Below are 23,253 nucleotides of genomic sequence, written 5' to 3'. Positions count from 1 at the left end.
ATATTTCCTATCAAGAAAACCTGCCAAAGTCTGTCAAAAACAAACCATAGGGAAATGCTTAAGTAGAAACACCTGGATTTTTGCAATTCCATGGGCGATTCCCGGGCAAAAAGCTAAAACGAAAGGTTGCAAATGAGCCCGAAGGAAAGCGAGGGGGAGAAAGGACCCGGAGAACAAAATTAAGAGGAAGGGTAGAAGGTAGGCCCCTGGGGAAGGTAGCACCGCTGAATCGAAGGCTAAAAAATCACTTACTCGAGCTGGCCAATGAGGATAACCTTTCATCTTGGCGAAGATGAGGTCTCCAGGTTTGAAATCGCGAGTCATGTTTCGGGGGCGAGGCCGGGGGTCTGAAGCCCGGGGAGGAGGCGCGGCGGTGCGCACAGCGAGGGGATGCGGGAGGGCGGACGGGAGCCCAGGCTCCCGGGGCGGCGGGAGGGGGGAAGATGCCTCCGGGCGTCCCGACGCGCCTGCGAGGAAGAGCACGGAGGGCGGTTAATGCTAAGAAACCCGAAGGGAGGGGCCGCACGGGGAGGCCCGGGGGAAGGGGAGGGGGAGGGGAGGCCCGGGGAGGGGTGGGGGTGGGAGAGTGAGGGGAGAGCCGCCTCCCGCTCCTCCCCCGCGAGTGCGCGGCCTCCGCAGCCCAGGAGCTACCCCTCTAGGCTTCGGCAGGTCCACCGCTCGACGCCCGAAGAGACGCCACCACCTGAGACAGAGATGCTTCTCAGCCCCCGATTCCCCTTTCTCCCGCCCCATCTTTCCTCTGGCTTTTTTCCTCCGGGCTTAAGCGCCGAGAGGGAGGGGGTCTGGGGAGAGGGAAAAAAGATGGCAAAGGGAAGGGGAACGTTCCCCTCTCGTGCACACAGGACCTCTCCCCCCGACCTGCTCCCCGACGGCCGCAGCCCCGGGGCTGCCCCTGGGCTCCAGGGCGGGCCGCAGCCACTTCCCCGCTACAGCCAGGAGCGAGGCCACTGAGGGGGGGCGGGGCGAGTCCCCGCCGCCCGCTCACCTGCCGGGGCCGCGGGCGCTGAGGCTGCGGTGGCGGGCCGGCCGCCTCTGCCCGCGTCCACGCAAGCCACCTGCGCCACCAGCTGCCGCAGAGGCGTCTCAACGGCTCCGAATCGCAACCGCCGCCGCCGCTGCCGCCGCCGTCGCTGCGCTGCTCCCGCGCGGCTCCCGCTCGGCGCCCGCTAGCACTGGGGCGAGACCAACTGCTCGCCGAGGGAGGGGGGACAACGCAGCACCGGCCTGAGGTGTGTGACGCGGACGCGGAACTTCAGAAGACGACGGATCCCCAAGTTGGCTTTTGCCCATCAGTGACAGCCAGATGCAGAGAGACGCTGGTGCGAAGGAACAAAGAAGTGGGCGAAAATAGCTCGGCCCCAGGCGGCTCCCCCCTGCGGTTTGCAGAGTGGTCGGGCCCGGCCCGCCCCTGCTGGCTCCTCTGCGTGTGTGTATTTGTATGTGTACTGTATGTAAAAGGCGGGGAGGGAGGAAACGATTGTTGTGGACGGGGTTTGGGGGCGGGTATCCGGGCCTCCAGCCCTTGGCTGTGTGTTAGGGAGAACCTGGCAGCCTAAGTTGCATGTTCTTGCATCGTTTCCCAGGGTGGAGAGGCTTTAATGCTGCACTTGCGCGGTTTGCACCATCCATCCAAAAAAGAACTGTACAAAAACCCATAGATGAAATCGGAGCAGGAGGGTGTGCAGCTTGTAGGCCTCTTACAGCTCGCTGAATGGGCCTTACAGTAGCCTTTTCCTTGAAATTGTAATATGAGAAAGCCCTATTTCTTTTATTTTAAATTTAAAGCACCAAAGAAAACTGCAATCCTAACGAATGCAAAATGTGAAAGGAAGAAAACAATGACAGGAAAGCATAAGTCTTTTAGATAGGATGTGGGTTTGGGCCCGTACTAAATTTTGGCTGCATCTAAATTTTATTTCTCTAGTAGAGTGGTAGCTGGGAGGTGGAAAGTGTAGAAGTGTTTGTAAGGCTCACATAATTTATCTCTTAAAATACTCTTCAAGGGATTTCTAAGATTTATTTTTTTGATCCTTCAGCTAATGCAGTTTTTAATATGTTGGTAGTAATATGCCCGGCTTTCTAATGTGCATTATTGGTAGCTTAATATTTTTACTGTACCAGAACTGTGTCACTAGATTGTCTAATTTTATTTAACCATTAACATTCACCCAAGTTCCTAATAAATGTAGTGAATAAAAAGGCATTTTGAAAATGAATAAATATTAACCTTAAGCTTTGTTTCATGCTCCATTGAATCCCACTTCCCCAAAAAGTGCCTACTGTGTGTCAAGCTTTTTTAGGTGCTGGGGTTACAACCGTGAACAACAAGCACAAATTCTTCCTGAAACAGAATGAAAACATGGAAAAGCCTAAGTGTTAAAATATGTAAATAATGGCATGTAGCTCATACTTATTTAAATGAACTCACAACTGGGAATAAATCAGGAAAAGCTGTATTAAGTAGGTAAAAATTGAGAATTCTCTAAAAGCGATACACAAGTCTTCAAAAGGAATGTAGACATTCCCAGTGCAAATTGTCCTGCAGGGAATTTCAAGAGACTAAGTCATACCACAGCAACAGGCAGAGGGTTCCAAGTGTTGCAAAAAGAGAAATTGACTGGCAAGGGAAAGGGAAGGGTTAGAAAAAGGTCTTGAAGCCTTTCATCCTGATCAGTTTGATATGATGTATGCTAGGCAGCTAGGTTGCTGAGCCAGAAAGTAAAGATGAATCTTTAAAAAGTTACTCTTGCTTGCTACAAAGTAGATGACAGTAGAAAAAGCCTGGAGGTTACTGTTCTACTCCCTAAGTGACCCATTTCTAGAAGAGACTGGTGACTGAAAAAGGGAAGAGCTAAGAACACAAAAGAATGATTTTCAGGCATTAGCCATAAATCATGCACAGGAAAAGTGGAGAAAGATGTAGGGAAGAAAATTCCAAGACCGTTGAGTAGGAGAGACCAAGGCAACATCCAGCCACCATTTCTTGTGCACCTCCTTTGTTCTAAGCCTTTTAAGGCTTTGCAGTTCCAAGTCTTGGTCCTGGGCCCAGCAGCATGAGCTTCCCCTCACCAGACTTGCTAAATCAGAATCTGCATTTTAACGAGATCCCCAGGTGATTCTTATGCATATTCAAGTTGAGAGACTTCTGCTGTGGAGGATACTACAGGCTACAGGAACACAAAATCAAGTAGGAAAACAGAACTGGAATAGATGAATTATAATTAATACTAAAAGATAACTTTTTATTAGTGCAAAATGATAGAACAAGTAAAAAGGGAGTGGTTACTGTGGGCGGGGGGGGGGGGGGGGCGCTTCTCAGAAAAGAAATGAAAATAGAAGGCAAATGGAAAAGCATTGGTGCTTTGGTGTTAATGTTAAAAATATAAAGTACAAACCTTGCTCTTGCTATCTTTAAGTTTGGTAATTTCAATTTGTGATCGTCTATAGACAACAGGCTATACCCTTGAAACAATAAGTCAGGGCAAAACAGGTGGTAGTTTAAGCCTCTACAGAACAAAAGCCCAGGATCCCTGGGAGCAGCAGTTCAGAATGGGAGAGAAAGGGGGAGTGGAGAGGGAGGAGGGAGGCTTGTGCTCATCAGAACCACTTGGAGAGCTTTTCTGAACTGAGAGCCTGTGCCCCTCTCTAACCGTGCTAGATGCATCCCGCACCCATACTCGGCCTTCTTACAGGGGATGCCAGGAAAAGTACAGCAAGATAGAAATTAAAGGGCAATGATAAAGTTGTAAAGAGAAAGAATACAATCTCCAAAACAAATGAGGCAAGAGGGTGGGGGGTGGGAGAGCTAAATGAATCAAGGAAGGAACATGATTCACGTTCTCTCATTTTATCTGGGTGTTCTTACCCCCATTTTACAGATGAGAAAACAGGCTCACAAAACTTCAGCAACTTGCCCCCAAATCACACATCTAGTCAAGAGGCCAAGGCAACATTCCAGCCAGTCAATTCTCAGGTCCACGCCTTTGTGTGGTCCCACGCCACCTCTAGGTGGAGCAGGGGGCCAGTAGTGCTGGATACCAAGGAGCTTATAATTAGAAAAAGATGCTGGAAGGAAAAGCACCCAGCCCTTACTCTTCCAACTTCTGTCTGGACTTGGAAGTATTTCCAGCTTAAATTTCCTAATGACCTTCCTCTACCCCACCCCATTCCCCAGCTTGGCCCTATCATCGGCCCATGCTATTAACTCCCTCCAGTTTTAAGAGATTCAGCCCAAAAATCACCTCTGGAAAGGCTTCTAACCTCATCTTAATGTGACATAATTTCTTATTTACAATCCTTATGACTAATATTTAAACTACTTAGAAATAGGCACGACCTTAGTCATCAGTGCCTGGCATTTAGCAGGCACTAAATAAAATTTTTCTCAAGAAATATTTGTTGAATGCATGAGAGGAGGGGCCAAGTGAGAAACTCCCTTGACCCTTAGTCTGAGAAAACAGATAAAAAGACACTTTAAAAGACATTTGTTTTTGTTTTGACTTTGTGAATTGTTCATGTCACAAAGCTTAACCCTTTAAAAGCACTGATATGTTTTCATTGACTAAAATACATCCATTTACCAGTTTTGTTAAGGGAAATCTTTCTAAATAAGAGTTGATACATATCCCCCAAATTTAGCAATAATAATCCCTTCCTTCACATCTTTTGCATAGAGTACATATAATTCCCTACCTTAATATATAGTATTTGTAACGTACCTTAAACTTATCAGTATAAACCCCAATTATTAAACTTTCCTTATGTGTAATACTTCAAGCCTCACAAATAGGGAAGTTAGCAAGAACATGGGGAAGACAAAGGGCGTTAATCAAAGAGCTAGTTCAGTTAGAGATGTCATAAATCTGGTCTAGACCCAGCTTCCCGCTTGTTTCCCTGAGCATTTGGATTTTCGGCCGTATGGAAGGGAAAAACCAAGATGTGCTGGTTTGTGAGACAGTGACTGAGCTACTGTACCAATGGCTATGGGGGAGTCATGCTCAGACACATGGAATAAGAGAAGTCTTAATGAGTGTGAGTGCTCATTAGAACAGCTGTCAAGAAGCAAGGCTAGGACAGGGATGGCCAGTTGACCTGTGAGTGCTGTTGGTACCTATTCTGAAGGCTGCCTAGCTGTGTGTTGTTCTAAGGGAATTTTAAAAATCACTGCACGACCTCCTCTGTAATCACTTCTTACCTCAGAAACTTGCTTTGCTTTTTTCTTAGATCTCCACATCCAGTCTCCTCCTACATGCTCCTCTTTATTCTTCTGCGTATTTTTTTGTGAATTTTCCCTTTTTCATCTTCTTTCTTGTACATTCTTCATCATTGCATGCTCTCGCTTTCTGACTTAGGTCGCCCAGAAGTACAGCTTTGAAAATGGAATGATCCCTTGTTTTGGTCAATAGGCCTACTAATGTGATAATATCTTTTATCCTCTTTGTGCCTTTGGTTTTTCTAAGGGTGGAGAAATGAGTACTGATTGCCAAGGGTTAGGAATGGGATGGCTACAAAGTGGGGGATTTTCATGGCAATGGAATAGTTCTGCATCTTGATTGGGGTGGTGGTTGCCGGAATCTACACATGCTACAAAAATGGCATAAAACTGTACATGCACCTTGTACCAATGTCAGTTTCCCCTCTTTGTCATAGTACTTACAGTTGCTTAAGATGTCACCATTAGAGGAAATGGGTGAAGGGTTGTAGAGGACCTTTCTGGATTATTTTTGCCATTTCCTGTGAATCTATAAATTTTTCAAAGTAAAAGTGAAAACACCAGGTATATATATTGACAGTTCAAGAGAGGTCTTTTGTTCAGGGCAAGGAAAATCTGCTTGTGTTTATAGGCATTAGGAAGTTAGGAACAGGGCTAGGAGAAGGAGAGAAATACAATATTGCAGTGTCTTCTTACCTATGTGTGTGGTTGTATGTGTGACGCATGGCTCCTAAAATGCTTTCTTCAGGGGCGCCTGGGTGGCGCAGTCGGTTAAGCGTCCGACTTCAGCCAGGTCACGATCTCGCGGTCCGGGAGTTCGAGCCCCGCGTCGGGCTCTGGGCTGATGGCTCAGAGCCTGGAGCCAGTTTCCGATTCTGCGTCTCCCTCTCTCTCTGCCCCTCCCCCGTTCATGCTCTGTCTCTCTCTGTCCCCAAAATAAATAAACGTTGAAAAAAAAATTAAAAAAAAATGCTTTCTTCATATGCATCATCATGAACACTTCCCTAGTGCTACCACCCTTTATAGCCATCCAAACCCCTTCCCCTTGCAATTCCTAACCATTGACAATCACTAATGATTTCTCCATCCCTATAATGTTGTCATTTCAAATTTTGTCATTTCATTTCATTATATACATAGAATCATACGGTGTGTGACTTTGCAGATGGGCTTTTTCCACTCATCTTAATACTTTTAAAATCCATTTAAGTTTTTCTGTGAATCAATAGTTCATTAATTTTTGTAAATTTACATAGTTTGTTTAGCTATTCACCTATTGAAGGGCATTTTGATCGTTTCCAGATTTTTGCTACTATAATGAAAACTGCTGTAAACATTCCTGTACATGTTTTGTGTAGCTCAAAGTTTTTATTCCTCTGGGATACATGCCCAGGAGTGCAATTACCGGGTCATATTGTAGTTGCATACTTAATTTTGTAAGAACTCGCCAAACTATTTTCCAGAATGACAGTACATTTTACATTCTCACCAACAATGTGCAAGAGATCTACTTTATGTACACCTTCACCACCATTTGGAATTGTCACTAATTTTTCCTTTCACTGTTCTAATAAGTGTGATCTTAATTTCCATTTTCTTTTTTAAAACTATTTATTTAGTGCACGTGTGTGCGTGTGTGTGTGTGCGTGTGCGTGCATGTGTGTGTGTGTGTGTGTGTGTGTGTGTGTGTGTGTGTGTATGCACGCATGCGCACCAGCCAGGGAGAGGCAGAGAGGGAGACAGAATCCCACGCAGACTCTGCGCTGACAGATACAGGGCTTGATCTCACAAACAGTGAGATCATGACTTGAGCTGAAATCATGAGTTAGACGCTAAACTGACTAAGCCACCCAGATGTTCCTCAGTTTCCATATCCCTAATGATTAGTGATATTAAACATCTTTTCATGTGCCTATTTACCATCTGTATATCCTCTTTGGTGACATGTCTCTTCATGTCCTTTGCCCATTTTCTAATTGGATTAGTTTTTACTGTTGAGTTTTGATCATTCTTTACATATTTTTCTTTATTTAAAAATTTTTTTTTACATTTATTTATTTTTGAGAGACAGAGAGAGACAGAGCACAAGTGGGGGAGGGGCAGAGAGAGAGAATGAGACACAGAATCCGAAGCAGGCTCCAGGCTCTGAGCTGTTAGCACAGAGCCGGACGCGGGGCTCGAAGTCACAAAACGTGAGATCATCACCTGAGCTGAAGTTGGATGCTCAACTAACTGAGCCACCCAGGAGCCCCTCTTTATATATTTTTCATAAGAATCCTTTGTCAGAAATGATTTGTAAATATTTTCTCGCAATCTATACGTTGTCTTTTCATCTTCTTTACAGGATCTTTCACTGACTAAAAGTTGTTAATATTGATGAAGTCCTATTTATCAACGTTTTTCCTTTATAGATTACCTTTTTGTTGTCATGTCTAAGAACTCTTCACCAAGCCCTAGGTCCCAAAGATTTTTCTCCTATGTTTTCTTCTAAAAGTTTTAGAGGTTAATATCTTATGTTTAAATCTATGATCTATTTTGAGTAAATTTTTTCAGATAAGATATGACATTTAGATGGAGGTTCTTTTTTTGGGGGGGTCTATGGATATCCAAATGCTCTAGCAGCTTTGCTGAAAAACTATCTTTGTTTCATTGAATTGCTTTTTTACCTTTGTCAAAAATAATTTTACTATATTTGTGTGAGAATTTCTCTATTTTTTTCTTTTTTTAAAAAACTTAAAAAAATTTTTTTAAATATTTTTGAAAGAGAGAGAGACAGAGCATGAGCAGGGGGAGGAGCAGGCTCCAGGCTCTGAGTTGTCAGCACAGAGCCTGATGCAGGGCTCAAAGTCATGAACTGCAAGATCATGACCTGAGCCGAAGTGGGAAACTTAACCAACTGAGCCACCCAGGGGCCCCTCTCTATTTTTTTCAATTGATTATTTTGTCTTTCTGTCTGAGCTATGGTTTTGATTAGTGAAGTGTGATATACTATCTTGATTACTGAATCTCTATAATAAATCATAAAACAAGATAATTTCTTCCACTTTATTTTTGGCATTCAACTTTTTTCTGGATATTCTAGTTCTTTGGTTTTCCATAAAAATTTTAGAATAAGCTTATCTATATCCATTTAAAATCTTCCTGAGATTTTGATAGGAATTATGTTAAACTTACATGTGAGTTTGGGGAGGGTTTACTTTTTTACTTTTTTTTTTTTTTTTGAGGGAGAGAGAGACAGAGTGTGGGTGGGAGAGGGGCAGAGAGGGAGACACAGAATCTGAAGCAGGATCCAGGCTCTGAGCTGTCAGCACAGAGCTGGACACGGGGCTTGAACTCATGAACCATGAGATCACGACCTAAGCTGAAGTCAGATGTTTAACTGACTGAGCCACCCAGGTGCCCCAGTTTGGGGAGAATTTATATCTTTACCAGGGCAAGTCTTTTAATCCATGAACACAAATTTCTTTACACTAATTTAAATAGTCTTCAATTTCTTTCATTAGCATTTTGTAATTTTTATCCTATAAGCCCCACGTATGGTTTGTTAGATTTACAACTAAGTATTTAATGTTTTGGAGCTATTAAAATTTTAATTTTAGTGTCCATGTGTTTATTGCTAGTTGGTAGAATTGATTTTTGTAAGTTTATTTTATATTTTGAAAACTTGCAGAACTCATTTATTAGTTTTAGGAGGATTTTTGTTTGTTTGTTTTGTTTTTGTGTGGTGTCTTTGGTAATTTCTTGGGATTTCTACATAAACAATGATGTTATCTGCAAATAGAGCAAAAAACACACTTTACATAATTTTAGTTATTTTAAAATTTTTGAGGATTGTTTTACGGCCAGCCCAGGATATGGTCTATCCATATGTCTGTAATGACTGCATATTCTGCTTTGCTGAGTAGAATTCAATAAATGTCAATTTATATCCTATTCTGCTGGTTGATGTCATTGAGTTCTTGAATATTCTTAATTATTTTTGTTTATTTGTCCTATCAATTATTGAGAGAGAGATACTGAAGTCTCCAACTAGAGTTGTAGATTTATCTATTTCTCCTTTCAGTTCTATCAGTTTCTGCTTTCTGTATTTTGTAGCTCTGAGAATTGCTATGATTTTGCCATGTTTTCTTTATCATCTTTTATCATTATTTATTATTTTTCTCTATTTCTGGTGATTTTTTTGTTCAGAAGTCTACTTTATCTGATATTAATATAGCTATTCCTACTTTCTTCTGATAAATATTTTCACAGTATGGACTCTTTCAGCCTTTACTAACATGTTTTATATTTGAGGTGGATCCCTTGTAGGCTGCAGATAGTTGAGTCATATATTTTTTTAAGATTTTCTTTTAAGTAATCTCTACATCCCACGTGGGGCTCGAACTTACAACCCCAAGGTCAATAGTTGCATGCTCTATCAACTTAGCCAGCCACGTGCCCCAGTTGGTACTGTTTTTAGTCCACACTGCCAATCTCTGTCTTTCAGTTGGAGTATGTAGACCACTTACATGTAATGCAATCATTGATATGTTACAGCTTGGTTCTGGTATTTTTTGTCTCCTTTCCCCTACCTTCCTGTAGGTTATTGGAACCTTTGTTAAAATTCCATTTTGATGTATCCAGTTTTTTTAAAGTATATTTCTTTGCATAAATTTTTCAGGTGTTGCTGTAGGTATTACATTATCCCTACCTAATTTATCAAAGCCTACTTCTGTTGATATTTCACTAGTTTGAGCAAAGTGTCAAAATCTTACCGCTCTTTGAGTCCTTTTACTCCTCACCATTTATAAGATGATTATCTTAAATAATTCTCTTACACACACTGAGAACCACATTAGAAAGATTTGTAAGTTTTGCTTCAACCATCAAACAGAATTGATAAATACTCAAAGGGGAAGTAAAGTCTATTGTATTTACCTATATTTTTATTCTTTCCATTGTTTTCTTTTTCCTTCCTGATGTTTTAAGTTTCTTTCTTTCTTTTCTTTTTTTTTTAAATTTTTTTTTAATGTTTATTTGTTTTTGAGACAGAGAGAGACAGAGCATGAACAGGGGAGGGTCAGAGAGAGGGAGACACAGAATCTGAAACAGGCTCCAGGCTCTGAGCTGTCAGCACAGAGCCCGATGCGGGGCTCGAACTCACGGAGCGCGAGATCATGACCTGAGCTGAAGTCGGCCGCTTAACTGACTGAGCCACCCAGGCGCCCCAAGTTTCTTTCTTTTATCATGGAGGTAGGACTACAGTTTTTCTCCTTGGTGTTTGGTTAGAGTAGGTATTAATTATCTAAACTTTTCTGTCTTGCTAGGCTGCCCCTTTCCTGGTTCATTGGCTATGAAGAGCAGGCTTTTTTTTTTTTTTTATGGTTTCTTTTGTTTGTCCAAGCACCTAGTGCAAGATGTATGAGGCAAAAGGAAAACCCAGGAAATAATTCATCACCATTGTCATTCCTTGAATCCCAAAATCGGTAGCCAGCCATCTTTCAGAGACTTCTTATATTTGTTTTATTTACAATGTCCGGTGGACCTATTTTTCTCTTTCTTTTTGTCACCAAGCTTGTGGGGAGAAAATAGTTTACTAACAATAGTTTACCCCTACTTCATCATTCACACCTTAACCTTCATCTCCAGTGGAATTGAACTCCATGACAGCAGGAACTTGGTTTTGTTCATAACTGTGTTGCAAGGATACAGTGCTGACACAAAGAAAATCTTTGGTAAATATTTCCTGTCACTACATTATCCTAGTAACTTTTCCTTCTTTATTTTCTCCATGTACCATCCCAGTATAGAAACTTCATTAGCTCATGCATAAATTAAAATATGTATGCTTTTCTTCCTGTGCCTTTCTTTACACCATTATCTTACTCAGAAATGCCCTTTAATCATTCTATGTTTATTAATTTTTTTTTTCTTCTCTTGAAAGTCCAAAGCTAGTTACACTTCTTAGGTCTCTTCTTAGCTTCATCATCCTATTCTAAAGTCCTATATATGCTACTTTCTGCAGTACTCATTTTTTAAAATTAACATATTGTCTCGATTAAAAATGCTTTCAGCTTTAATTAACAGAAAACTCTACGGTAGGGGTTTACGCAAAAGAAGTTAAGAGATCGATGCTGGCATTGCAGCTTGATTACTTCAAGGCCAGTGTCTCTTCAATTCACTTGACTTCTTCCTCATGCTGGCTTGTTTACTGGTGAACAGAAGATGACTGCTCTTCTGGGAGCCACATCTGAATTTTAGGTAGGAAGAAAGGGCGTAGAATGAAGAGATAGGCTACCTAGGTCCATCTCTTTTTATTTAGAACACAGAAGTTCTTCCAAAAATCACGTCGAGCAGACTTCTCATTTTATGTTATTGAACAATATTTTCTTACACAACCACACCTATCTGTAAAGTACAAGTGAGAAAAGGGTTATCAATAGGAATTCAGTTAGCCAAACATTGATATATCTGCCATATGTGTGTATGTGTGTATGTGTGTATGTATGTATGTATGTATGTATGTATCTATCTATCTATCATGTCTCCAAACTAATTAGAGAGACAGATTTACCTAAATGTAAGATCTTTGCGATCAGAGATCTAATCAGAGTTAATCATTTCATACTTCACACCAGATGAATGTAAGGGTCCCCCTAATCTCATATATCTCTGCTACAAACAACAAAGAAAGTTCTTAAATGGGGACTTTAAACCTAATGTAATTATTTAAAAATTATTTAGTTACCTCAGTTTTTTCTGAAATTAATAACTTTTTTAGTCAGGGAGAACCACTGTGTACTCATAGAATCACTATGAGTTATGGGAGAAGAGTTTCTTTTTTCTTGTTCTTTTTTACAAGAAGTAGACTTTACACAATCATGGGGGGAACTGGAGAAGTCAAGGTCCAAGAAACACATCAGAAGATTAGAGAGGTAGAAACTAAGGAGTCAATCTAAGAAACCAAGCACGTCCAGCTGCCAAAATAGGACTAGATAGGGAAGGCTTATGGGGAGATGTCTGGGAAATAGTGCCTCCATTCAACTACCACCTCTGTGGATCAACTGCCAAACATCCAATGTTGGGCCTGGGGCCACCTTTGGTCAGCAGGGTCAAAAGTTGGGAAGAAGAGCCAGATGTGAATTGGTGGAGAATGAAGCCATGCTGAAATCTGCTGGTCCTCTACATCTGTCTCTTCCAGCATCTAACCACAATGACCTTCAGAGCGATGGCTGCCACTTCACTTCCACCTTCCAAATATCTCTGAATTTATTATTTTTTAATTTTTTTCTGTTTATTTTTGAGAGAGAGAGAGAGAGAGAGAGAGAGAGAGACAGCATACAAGCAGTGAAGGGGCAGAGAGAGAGGGAGACACAGAATCCCAAGCAGACTCCAGGCTCTGAGCTGCCAACACAGAGCCCAACGTGGGGCTCTAACTCACAGGGCGTGAGATCGTGATCTGAGCCAAAGTCTGGCGCTCAACCAACTGAGCCACCCAGGCTCCTCTCTCCAAAATTCTTTTGGCCAACTCAAATTTGGAATCTTTCGGGGAAGAGGATTTGGGGAAATGTGATCCAGCTTAATCAAATTAACATAGGACAAAACCATCACATTAAGTAAACTACACAAATGGAAGTTGAAACTCATCATTTAGGGACTCAAAATGACTGGAATCCCTGAAGGGCCAGGACTATGTCTTAGTCCATTTCTTCTGTCCTTTTTATCCTGGCCACTAATTTGATTCTTATATCATGTGTTGTCCTCATTGATCTTCCTGTGCGAGCTAGTTTTTCCTCTGCCCTGGTACCCATCTCCTAGAAGGAAAAAGGAGTCCCTTCTTGGATTCAGACAATAACATGCTGCCCAGGCAGTCTTGTCTTTTAACTTTTACTGGTCATTTGCTCTACTCTAAGTTCTTCTATTTCTGTTGGCATTCCTCTTCTGTTTCTCTATTCTGGCTACAATCCTTGTGTGTTCTTTAGTACATTTGGCTGCTTCTCCCCTGCCTGAGTATGTTCATGTAACATTACTTTTAGGTAGTAATCTATCTTTGGGTGATGTAGTTCTCCCATTTTTGTTTTAACTAACCAATATATATTCAACTGCAGATATTTATTGAACGCCTCGGATATCATCTTACCCTCCAGAGGAATTTAAGTACAAATATATCTATATAACAAGAGAAGAAGTAGAATATACCAACATAAAGCAACAAATTTCAATAGCTCTCAGAGTTCAGAGAAGGGAATTGAATTCTGCCTTCCTGTGGGCCCTTTTCACCTTTTCCAATCAAGGAACTTCATATAAGATTTCCAAATCTTCATAATATTGCCCTAGTATTTATATTATAAATTAGCTTTGAATAGTAAAATTAGTTGTTTTAGTACACAGAATTTAAGCAATATGAAATGAAAGAGTATTGGAAAAAGCTATATACAAATGTTTGTGAAGGAAGACGTAATAATTATTTTAAACCACATTAAAATTGAAGAAACTCTGACTGTGAAAATGTAAGTACAGAACTAGGAAAATTAGGCTGTAATTTTATTCCACTGGCTCTATTTGGAAATTATTTTCTTTTTTGCACTGCCTTAGTGACATAGACTTCTGGGGCTCAGAATTATTTAGTGTTGCCTACATTCCTTCAAGCTTAGCTTTCAATTCATAAAGGCTGTGATTTAATGGCATGAGTAAGCAATAGTGGTTTTAGAACATTATACCCGCATACAACATCATCACCAATGAATGCCAGACACCTTTTGGGGACAGCACAGACGTAGAAAATGTTGTCTTTTTAATGCAGTTGTACACTTCCCCTTTTTATAAAAATTAAATACCGTGAACTATTTCGGTTGTAGTTATAATTTCACATTGATGTTTGTGAATAGGAAAGGGAAATATGACCATGCTCATTAGGAAGTTCAAGTGTGGATTTACATATAATAAGGTCCAATTGTCCAAATAGCAGGACTGAGGAAACAGTCATAAATGTTGTGCAGGAGCAATGCTGAGAAGCTGTCATAGGTTTTCTTTTTCTTTTTTAAATTTTATTTATTTATTTTGAGAGAGAGAGAGAGAGAGAGAGAGACTGTGGGGGGGGGCATAGAGAGAGGGAGACAGAGAATCCCAAGCAGGCTCCATGCTATCAGCCAAGAGCCCACATGGGGCTCAAACCCATGAACCATGAGATCACGACCTGAGCTAAAATCCAGAGTCAGATGCTTAACCAACTGAGCCACCCAGGTGCCCCCATACTCCATTTTAGAAGTAAAAGAAATGCATAGCCTCTGATTGTCTTTAAACTACTGGTTTAATTATAGAATGTAGCAAGAAAGGTAGATGACCTGAAATATCCCATGATCCCAAACTGGCTTGCAGTTTGAGTTTGGAGTGGCATTTGTAAACACGAAACATGATTTTAAAGCAGGAGTCATAAATTAGAGCCCCAGAAGTTGAATCTGACAAGTAATTTCTTTCTTTTTTTTTTTTCCTGAGAAGTAATTTTCTTTTTTATTTTTAAGTTTATTTATTTATTTTGAGAGAGAGAGAGAGAGAAAGAGAGGGAGTACACAAGCAGGGAAGGGCAAGAGAGAGAGGGAGTGAGAGAATCCCCAACAGGCTTTGCACTGTTAGCATAGAGCCGCACGAAAGGCTCCATTTCACAAACCCATGAGATCATGACCTGAGCTGAAAGCAAGAGTCAGACCCTTAAGGGACTGAGCCACCCAGGCACCTGTCATGTGTTTTCTTTGCTGACATTTTAGGTAAGGGGAGCATAAAGATGCAGAATTTGTTCTAGAGGATGCCAAACTCAACTTCTCCTTCAGTCTAATCTCATCAATCCAGCTTAGATTTGGTCAAGCCTCTCAAATTCAGTATAGTATCTTTTTACCCACTCCTACTTCATGCTTCTTGATTAGTGTAGAACAAAAAAGAGGAAAAAGATATATTGAGTTTTTATCTTTATCTCCTGTTTTAGTTTACTCTCGATATGGCACCTTAAAGCTTTCAAGGGATTTTTTTTTTCCTATTTCAGGATACTTTACAAAAGCTAGGAGAGCTGTATTTAAAAAACACTTTTTTATTGTGGTAAAATATAACATAAAATTTGCCATTTTAACCATTTTTTTTTTAACGTTTTTTTTTTAATTTATTTTTGGGACAGAGAGAGACAGAGCATGAACGGGGGAGGGGCAGAGAGAGAGAGGGAGACACAGAATCGGAAACAGGCTCCAGGCTCTGAGCCATCAGCCCAGAGCCTGACGCGGGGCTCGAACTCCCGGACCGCGAGATCGTGACCTGGCTGAAGTCGGACGCTTAACCGACTGCGCCACCCAGGCGCCCCACATTTTAACCATTTTTAAGTGTATAGTTCAGTGGCATTCAGTTCATTTCCATTGTGTTGCAACCATCACCACCATCCATCTCCAGAACTCTTTCCTGATCCTAACATGAACACTTCTTGTCCTAATTTACTTGTTTGGGAGGGAGTAGGGTCATGACTATGTGTTAGTCATGTCGCTGATTGAAAGAGAGTGAGCACTAGTGTCTTGACCTTGGTGAGTAGCCTACTTCCAGAAGTCATGAAGAGATATGTATAGAGAACAGCTCAGATAATGCACAACGTTCCTTGCTAAGGAATAATGCCTTTGATCCCCAAGGTGTAACTCTTGGATTTATTGCGCTGGGTTGAATCTCAAGGGATCTTATGGTATTTTTTTTTTTAAATCCCTATAGTCTCAAACTTCACTACAAACAGGCTAAACTTGGCTATTCCTATGGGCTATGAAAACTTTTCTCTAGAGTTGAGAAGAGGCTCAGAAAGATAAAGCCAAAGAAAAGAGTGACAAAGAAAGAGAAGCAGTTCTCTTGAAGGCATAGAGCAACAGGTCTAAGACATCTACACCCTTCCCGTCTTCTTAATCTTGGGCCCTACTCTGAATTCTCCTTGTTCTAGACAGGGTAGGGGGTGGGAAGATGAGACTCTAGGCTTTCTTACTGCACCAGCTACATAAAACAGGATAGGATTAAACAACACAAAGAAATAGGACATTGAGGGGCGCCTGGGTGGCGCAGTCGGTTAAGCGTCCGACTTCAGTCAGGTCACGATCTCGCTGTCCGTGAGTTCGAGCCCCGCGTCAGGCTCTGGGCTGATGGCTCAGAGCCTGGAGCCTGTTTCCGATTCTGTGTCTCCCTCTCTCTCTGCCCCTCCCCCATTAATGCTCTGTCTCTCTCTGTCCCAAAAATAAATAAATGTTGAAAAAAAAATTAAAAAAAAAAAAAAAAGAAATAGGACATTGAAAAATAAGGAAATTACAAAACCAAAATAAAAACTGATAATTCCAGAGGGAATCAAGCAATCAAAAATGTCCTCCCTAAAGATTCTAAAATCATGATGATCATAATAATTTTAAAAATTATTGAATGCTTATTATGTGTTCCAAAAATTTTATGAGGAAGGGGCAATTTTTCCCATTAAAAATTTTTTTCTAATGTTTATTTATTTTTGAGAGAGAGAGAAGCAGAACATGAGCAGGGGAGGGGGCAGAGAGAGACGAAGACATAGAATCTGAAGCAGGCTTGAGGCTCTGAGCTGTCAGCACAGAGCTGGACCAAGGGCTCGAACCCACAAACCTGGAGATCATGACCTGTGCTGAAGTGGGACACCTAACTGACGGAGCCACCTAGGCATGTCAAAATTTTTCCCATTTTTTGATGAGGAAACTGAGGCACAGAGAGGATAAGAGGCTTTATTTAACCCATTCATTCCACTAATACTTACCTGTTTGGTGAGAGGTGCTAGGGGTTCAACATATTTGATATGGGCCATCTGCCCTCATGTAATTTACAATCAAATGGAGGATGTAAATAAACAAAAATGCAAGCAGACAAAGGAATGTTTCAGGTTGAATCAGGTGATATGAAAGGAACATATGAAAAGGCAGGTGAGTTAGGGCCTAATTTAGGCAGGGTACTCAGGGATGACATTTCTCTACAGAGATGAGGTCTAAACAGTCCCTCAAAGGAGGAGAAAGAGTGAATCATTCCAAGGGTAAAGGAGGAGGTCCAGGCAAGATGAATCGTGTGTGCAAAGAGCTTGGTGTATTCCTGAAACTCAGATAAAACCTGTTTGGCTGGAGTGTGGAGAGATGGGTGGGAACAAAACACTAGCCGATGTTGAAAGACTCCAGATCATGCTGGGCCTGTAGACCACAATAAAAGCTTTCGACTTTACTCTCTCTTTTTAATATATGCCCATATGTCAAGGTCATTAGCGCCTGGTAGTGGAGTTAGAGTTGTTTTTTTAATAGTTTTCTTTTCTTTTTAACCTGTATTTTTGAAGTTTGAAAAGCAAGCATACATTACTTATGTAAAGACAAATACAAATCTTTTTTCTTTTAAAAGTGGTCGTGATATTATATGAATGCCTATAATATTCACATTCACATTTATGTAAAATGTCATTAAGTGGCAAATCTACAGAAACAAGGAGCAGCTCAGACTGTGACGATGGTTGTTCAGCTGTATAAACAACAAACAAACAAACAAACAAACAAATAAACACACATTTAATTGGTTGGGCAAATTTTACGGCATGTAAACTATACCTCAGTACATCGGTTTTGAAAACTGGAAGTGAGCACAAACATGGGATAATTTCTAAAACCAGAGACAACATAAATTCTCCATAGAAGGGAACAGAAAGGTTTGGCTGTTCTGGGCCTGTAAAGGACCTTAAAACTTTGCCCAAATTTGAGCCCTTTTGCAAAACTACCCGAGGCCACTCCTTCAAAGTCCTCTTGCTTCTAACATCTGCTCTTAATTGAAAAGGAGTTACAGTGAGAAGTAGGGTGGGGGTACAGGCAGAATATAAGAATAATTCATAATTAATTATATGTTCAAAATAATAAAATTAGCCATAACCAACTTAAAAATAAGGGCTTCAGGTGTGACCATCAAACTCCTTGAGCTTCTAGAACAGTTTTTTTCAGGGTTAAAATATCTTGCGGTGCTTAGAATCTTTTGAACAACTTCAAAATTTGAGAACTGTCCTAAGTAGGAAATCTGTTTTCTCAAATCAGAATCCCCCAACTTACGTTTCGCATGCTCTCTTGTCCCTAGGCTTGTAACCTAAGTTCCAGCAATCATAAGCATTTGCGTGAATCTTTGATTCAGAGGTGAGGACACAGGTAAGGATAGAAGCAGCCATATCGCTGGAGGAAGTACCTGCAGAAGCAGTGTGTTTGAGTGACTGCTGGTGATAGACACTTTCTTACCAAATCTATTCTGTCCTGTGATTTTTTTTCCCCCTCAGAGTTTGGGAGATTTTTCTGGTTATTTATTGTTGTGTAACAAACTCCTTCAAAACGTAGTAGCTTCGAAAGACCACTACGTTACTATCTCTCATGATCCTGTGGGTCAAAAATTTGAACAGGGCGCAGAAGGAATAGTTCATACCTGCTCCGTGTGGTGCCCGCAGTGGCTGCGCCATCCAAGATGGCTTCTTCACTTCACGCTGGTGCCTTGGTTAGAGTAGCTCAGGTAGCTGGAGGCCGGCTGGAAGAGCCCAAGATGGGTCATATGTCTGTGGCCTTGGTTCTCGAAATTGGCAGGGCTCCCCCTCAGGGCTTCCCTGTATAGTCTTGTGCGTCCACTCCTCCATGTGGCTTCTGCAACTGGTTTCTCCCCTGGGGTAGCTGGACTTCTTATAGGGGGAGAGTTTTTCCTGAGTGCAAGAGCGAATGGTGCTAGGTCTTCCTAAAGCTTAGGACCAGAACTGGCACAGTACCACCTCACTGCATTTTATGGGCTAAAATAAGTCCCAGGGCCACTCCAGTTTTAAGGGATGAGGTCTCCATAAGGGTTTGACAACCAAGAGGCATGGTTCATTACAGGCCACCAGGTTACTGTCTCCTACACTCAGCGTAAACCTTTTCCTTCAGCCCTTCTACTCAGTAAACTCTTGTATTAAATATAATAAATACTTTCTGCTTGAAATATATAGCTTGAGATTCTCCTGACGGAAATTTTCAATGCAAATATATTCTCTATGATTGAATTAAAAACTAAGGTCCCAATAATAGTAGCAACATTATTTCTCTTCTTCTTATCCCTATGTGATTATCAAAATTCCCACATCGTCCCCTAAAACCTTCCACAGTTATTTCTAGGAGCCCATGTGGCTGTCCTAATTCTGTCAAAATTCTCCCACCACAAAAGATGTTAGTTAGGCATAGAAGTTTTTAAAATTTTTATTTACTTTTATTTTTTTATGTTTTTAATTTATTTTCTTTTTTTTTTTTTCTTTTTTTTTTTTTTTTTTTTGAGAGAGACAGAGAGACAGTGTGAGTGGGGAAGGGGCAGAGAGAGAAGGAGACACAGAAGGCTCCAGTCTCGGAGCTGTCAACACAGAGCCTAACACAGGGCTTGAACTCATGGGTGGTGAGATCATGACCTGAGCTGAAGTCAGGTGCTCAACCGACTGAGCCATCCAGGGGCCCCAGGCACAGAAGTTTTAAAGGGAAGTTTTAGCAACCTTTCAAAGAAAAGGTTATTCTGATAGTATTTAAATATGAATATGAAAAGATTGCTAAAAGATTCATTTTTTAGCAATAAATAAAGAAAAAAAGATTCATTTTTTAGCAATAAATAAATAAAAATAAAAGATTCATTTTTACAACTAGTATAATGCTAACGCTAAAACATAAAAAACAGCATGAAAGGAAAAGTATAGCCCAATCTCATTTATGAATATAATTACAAACTTAAAAAGATGGGGCCTCAAATCCAACAGTTACTACAAATACAATAAATTCAAATATAAATTTGAATGTGATGATCAAGTCGTCTCGGAATTACACAGTTGGCTCGACGTGAGAAAATATTGATGCAACTTATCATATTCATAGGGTAAAGTAGAAAAATGATTACGTGGTAGGACATTAAACTTCACATTTCAACTGAGGTGCTGGTCAGCTTTGAAGTGAGTCATGAGGCCCATGTAAATACAGAGAACAAACTGATGGTCGCCAGAGGAAAGGGAGTGGGGGGCTTAGGCAAAACTGGTGAAGGGGAATGGGACATACAGGCTTCCAGTTATGAAATGAGTAAGTCACAAAAATAAAAGGAACAGCATAAGGAATGGAGTCATGGATATTGTGATACCATTGTACAGTGACAGATGGTAGCCTTCCATGCTAGTGGAGAGCATAGCATAACGTAGAAACTTGTTGAATCCTTAAGCTGTGTGCCTGATACTAACATAATACTGTGTGGCAGCTACACTCAAGAACGACAACAACGATAAATTAAACAAAAGAAATACAACATCTTTCACAAGAAAGGGAAGCTTTTCTTATTTTAATTACTTGATTACGTTTATTGTTTTTTTTAACTTATTATTTTTTTTAATATTTCGTTAACCTAGAGGGAGAGAGACAGAGTGTGAGCAGAGGAGGGGCAGAGAGAGAGGGAGACACAGAATCCGAAGCAGGCTCCAGGCTCCGAGCTGTCAGCACAGAGCCCGACGCAGGGCTGGGACTCACAAACTGTGAGATCATGACCTGAGCCGAAGTCAGATGCGAAACCAGTTGAGCCACCCAGGTGCCCCTAATTTTATTTATTGTTAAATATATTCTAAAGGTATTGAAATGTTTATTATTTGTTTTATTATTTGTAAATGTTTATTTAATTTTGAGGGGGGAGGGGCCGGGGGGGCAGAGGATCTGAAGCAGGCTCTGTGATGATAGCAGAGGGCCCGATGTAGGGTTTGAACTTACAAACCTTGAGATCATGATCTGAGCCAAAATAAAAATTCAGATGCTTAACCAACTGAGCCCCCCAGGTGCTCCAAGATTTTTTCTTTTTTAATTTTTTAATATTTTTGAAAAAAAAATTTAAAACATTCTGGTTTATTATGATTGGTGTTGTAATTTTTTTTTTAATGTTTATTTCTTTTTGAAGGAGAGAGAGACAGAGCATGAGCAGGGGAGGGGCAGAGAGAGAGGGAGACACAGAATCTGAAACAGGCTCCAGGCTCTGAACTGTCGGCGCAGAGCCTGACGCGGGGCTCGAACTCATTAACTATGAGATCATGACCTGAGCCGAAGTTGGAGGCTCAACGGACTGAGCCACCCAGGCGCCCCCAAAGAATTTTATTTTTAAGTAATCTCTACACACCCAACATAGGGCTCACACTCATAACTCTGAGATCAAGAGTTGCAGGCTCTCCAGACTGAGCCAGCCATGCACCCCTTGATAAAATTATTTATTTATTTATTATTATTTGTTTTATTTTTTAGATTATTTTGTTTATTTATTTATTTTGAGAAAGAGAGAGTGTGCATGCTTGTGTGGGATAGGGACAGAGACAGAGGGAGAGAGAGAGGATCCCAAGCAGGCTCCACACTATCAGTACAGAGCCCTACATGGGGCTCGAATTCACAAATCTGTGAGATCATGACCCCACCCAAAACCAAGAGTTGGATGCTTTACCAACTGAGCCATCCAGGCACCCCTATTTTATTTTATTTTTTTTTAAGATTTTATGTTTAATGTCTACACCCAAGGTAGGACTTAAACCTACAACCCCGGGGGCGCCTGGGTGGCGCAGTCGGTTAAGCGTCCGACTGCAGCCAGGTCACGATCTCGCGGTCTGTGAGTTCGAGCCCCGCGTCAGGCTCTGGGCTGATGGCTCAGAGCCTGGAGCCTGTTTCAGATTCTGCGTCTCCCTCTCTCTCTGCCCCTCCCCTGTTCATGCTTTGTCTCTCTCTGTCCCAAAAATAAATAAACGTTGAAAAAAAAAAAAAACCCTACAACCCCAAGATCATGAGTTGTACACACACTGTACCAACTGAACCAGACAGGGGCCCCTGATGAAATTAATTTTGAACATTTACAGGAATAGGGGTCACCTGGGTGGCTCAGTCAGTTGAACGTCCGACTTTGGCTCAGGTCATGATCTCACAGCTTGTGAGTTCGAGCCCCACATCGGGCTCTGTGCTGACAGCTCAGAGCCTGGAGTCTGCTTCAGATTCTGTGTCCCTCTCTCACTCTGCTCCTCCCTCGCTCATGCTCTGTCTCTGTCTCTCTCTCTCTCAAGAATAAATAAAACAGTAAAAAAAAAATTTGAAACATTTACAGGAATAAGCAACAATATTAAAAAAGTTTTTTTAATGTTTATTTCTGAGCTGTCAGCACAGAGCCTGATGTGGGGCTCGAACCCTACGAACTGTGAGATCATGACCTGAGCTGGCATTGGATACTTAACTGAGTGAGCCACCCAGGTGCCCCAATAAGCAACATTATTAAAAGTCCTTCCCCTTGATGTTGCTTTCCAATGCACATAGTGACTGTGATGTGGACTGATGGCCAAAAAAGACATGTATGAGATGTTCAGAGCAGAATTATTCATATTAGCCAAATTGAAAGCTTTCTAAATGTTTGTCAACAGTGAAATGGATTCATACAATGGAGTATTATCCCGTAGTAAATTAAAGAATGGCTTACTGAATCATTTAATAAGATTGATAAATCTCACACACACTGAGTGAAAGAAACCAGATACAAAATAGTACATTCTGTATAATTCCATTTATGGAAAAGTAAAAAAAAAAAAAAAAAAAAAAAAAAAGGCAAATCTAGCCTATATTGATAGCAGTTGGCATAGTGGTTGAATATAGAGTAAGCATAGTGAGTGAGAGGTGTATAAGGAAGAATTCTGGGGTGTGGCAATATCGAGATTCTTGATCTGGGCTCTAGGTACATGGATGTTGTCATTTTGTAAGATTCTATTGAGCTGTATGATGTATAATATTTTATTTTGGAAATTTACAGACACAAATTTTCCAGATCCAGAGAGTATGAGATCATCTTACAATAGTAAAAGTTAAGTATAAATTGTCTGCTCCCCTTTTACCGCCTTCCTCCAGGTAGTAAATGAGAAAAGAAATTTACTACATTTTCCTCTATAAAAGCTAGCTTCCCACCTGAAACCAGACCCTCCTTAAAGTTGTGTGTTGGGGAAATCTTAACCTTTGCAT

At 41.0% G+C, this 23,253-nt stretch overlaps 1 protein-coding gene across 5 annotated transcripts in view; it reads right to left on the bottom strand.

Annotated features, from left to right (window-relative positions):
* Positions 1–1,177, bottom strand: part of PSIP1 (PC4 and SRSF1 interacting protein 1) — a 40,157-nt gene extending 38,980 nt beyond the window's left edge. For 3 of the 5 annotated variants that reach the window (XM_047829508.1, XM_047829507.1, XM_047829509.1), the window contains exons 1-2: positions 1,007–1,175; positions 253–467 (exon numbers count right to left, since the gene is read on the bottom strand). In XM_047829508.1, coding sequence (XP_047685464.1) covers positions 253–324 — 72 coding nt within the window. In that variant the 5' untranslated portion in view covers positions 325–467; positions 1,007–1,175. Of the gene's footprint in view, positions 1–252; positions 468–1,006 lie in introns of all 5 variants that reach the window. The other 2 variants (XM_047829506.1, XM_047829504.1) reach the window with 2 other exon arrangements.
* Between the last annotated feature and the right edge of the window lie 22,076 nt (positions 1,178–23,253).

Source organism: Prionailurus viverrinus, chromosome D4, assembly GCF_022837055.1.
Source record: "Prionailurus viverrinus isolate Anna chromosome D4, UM_Priviv_1.0, whole genome shotgun sequence".
Classification (NCBI taxonomy): Eukaryota; Metazoa; Chordata; class Mammalia; order Carnivora; family Felidae; genus Prionailurus; species Prionailurus viverrinus.
The sequence above is the reverse complement of the archived record's forward strand: the minus strand, read 5'-3'. Positions and strand labels throughout refer to the sequence as shown.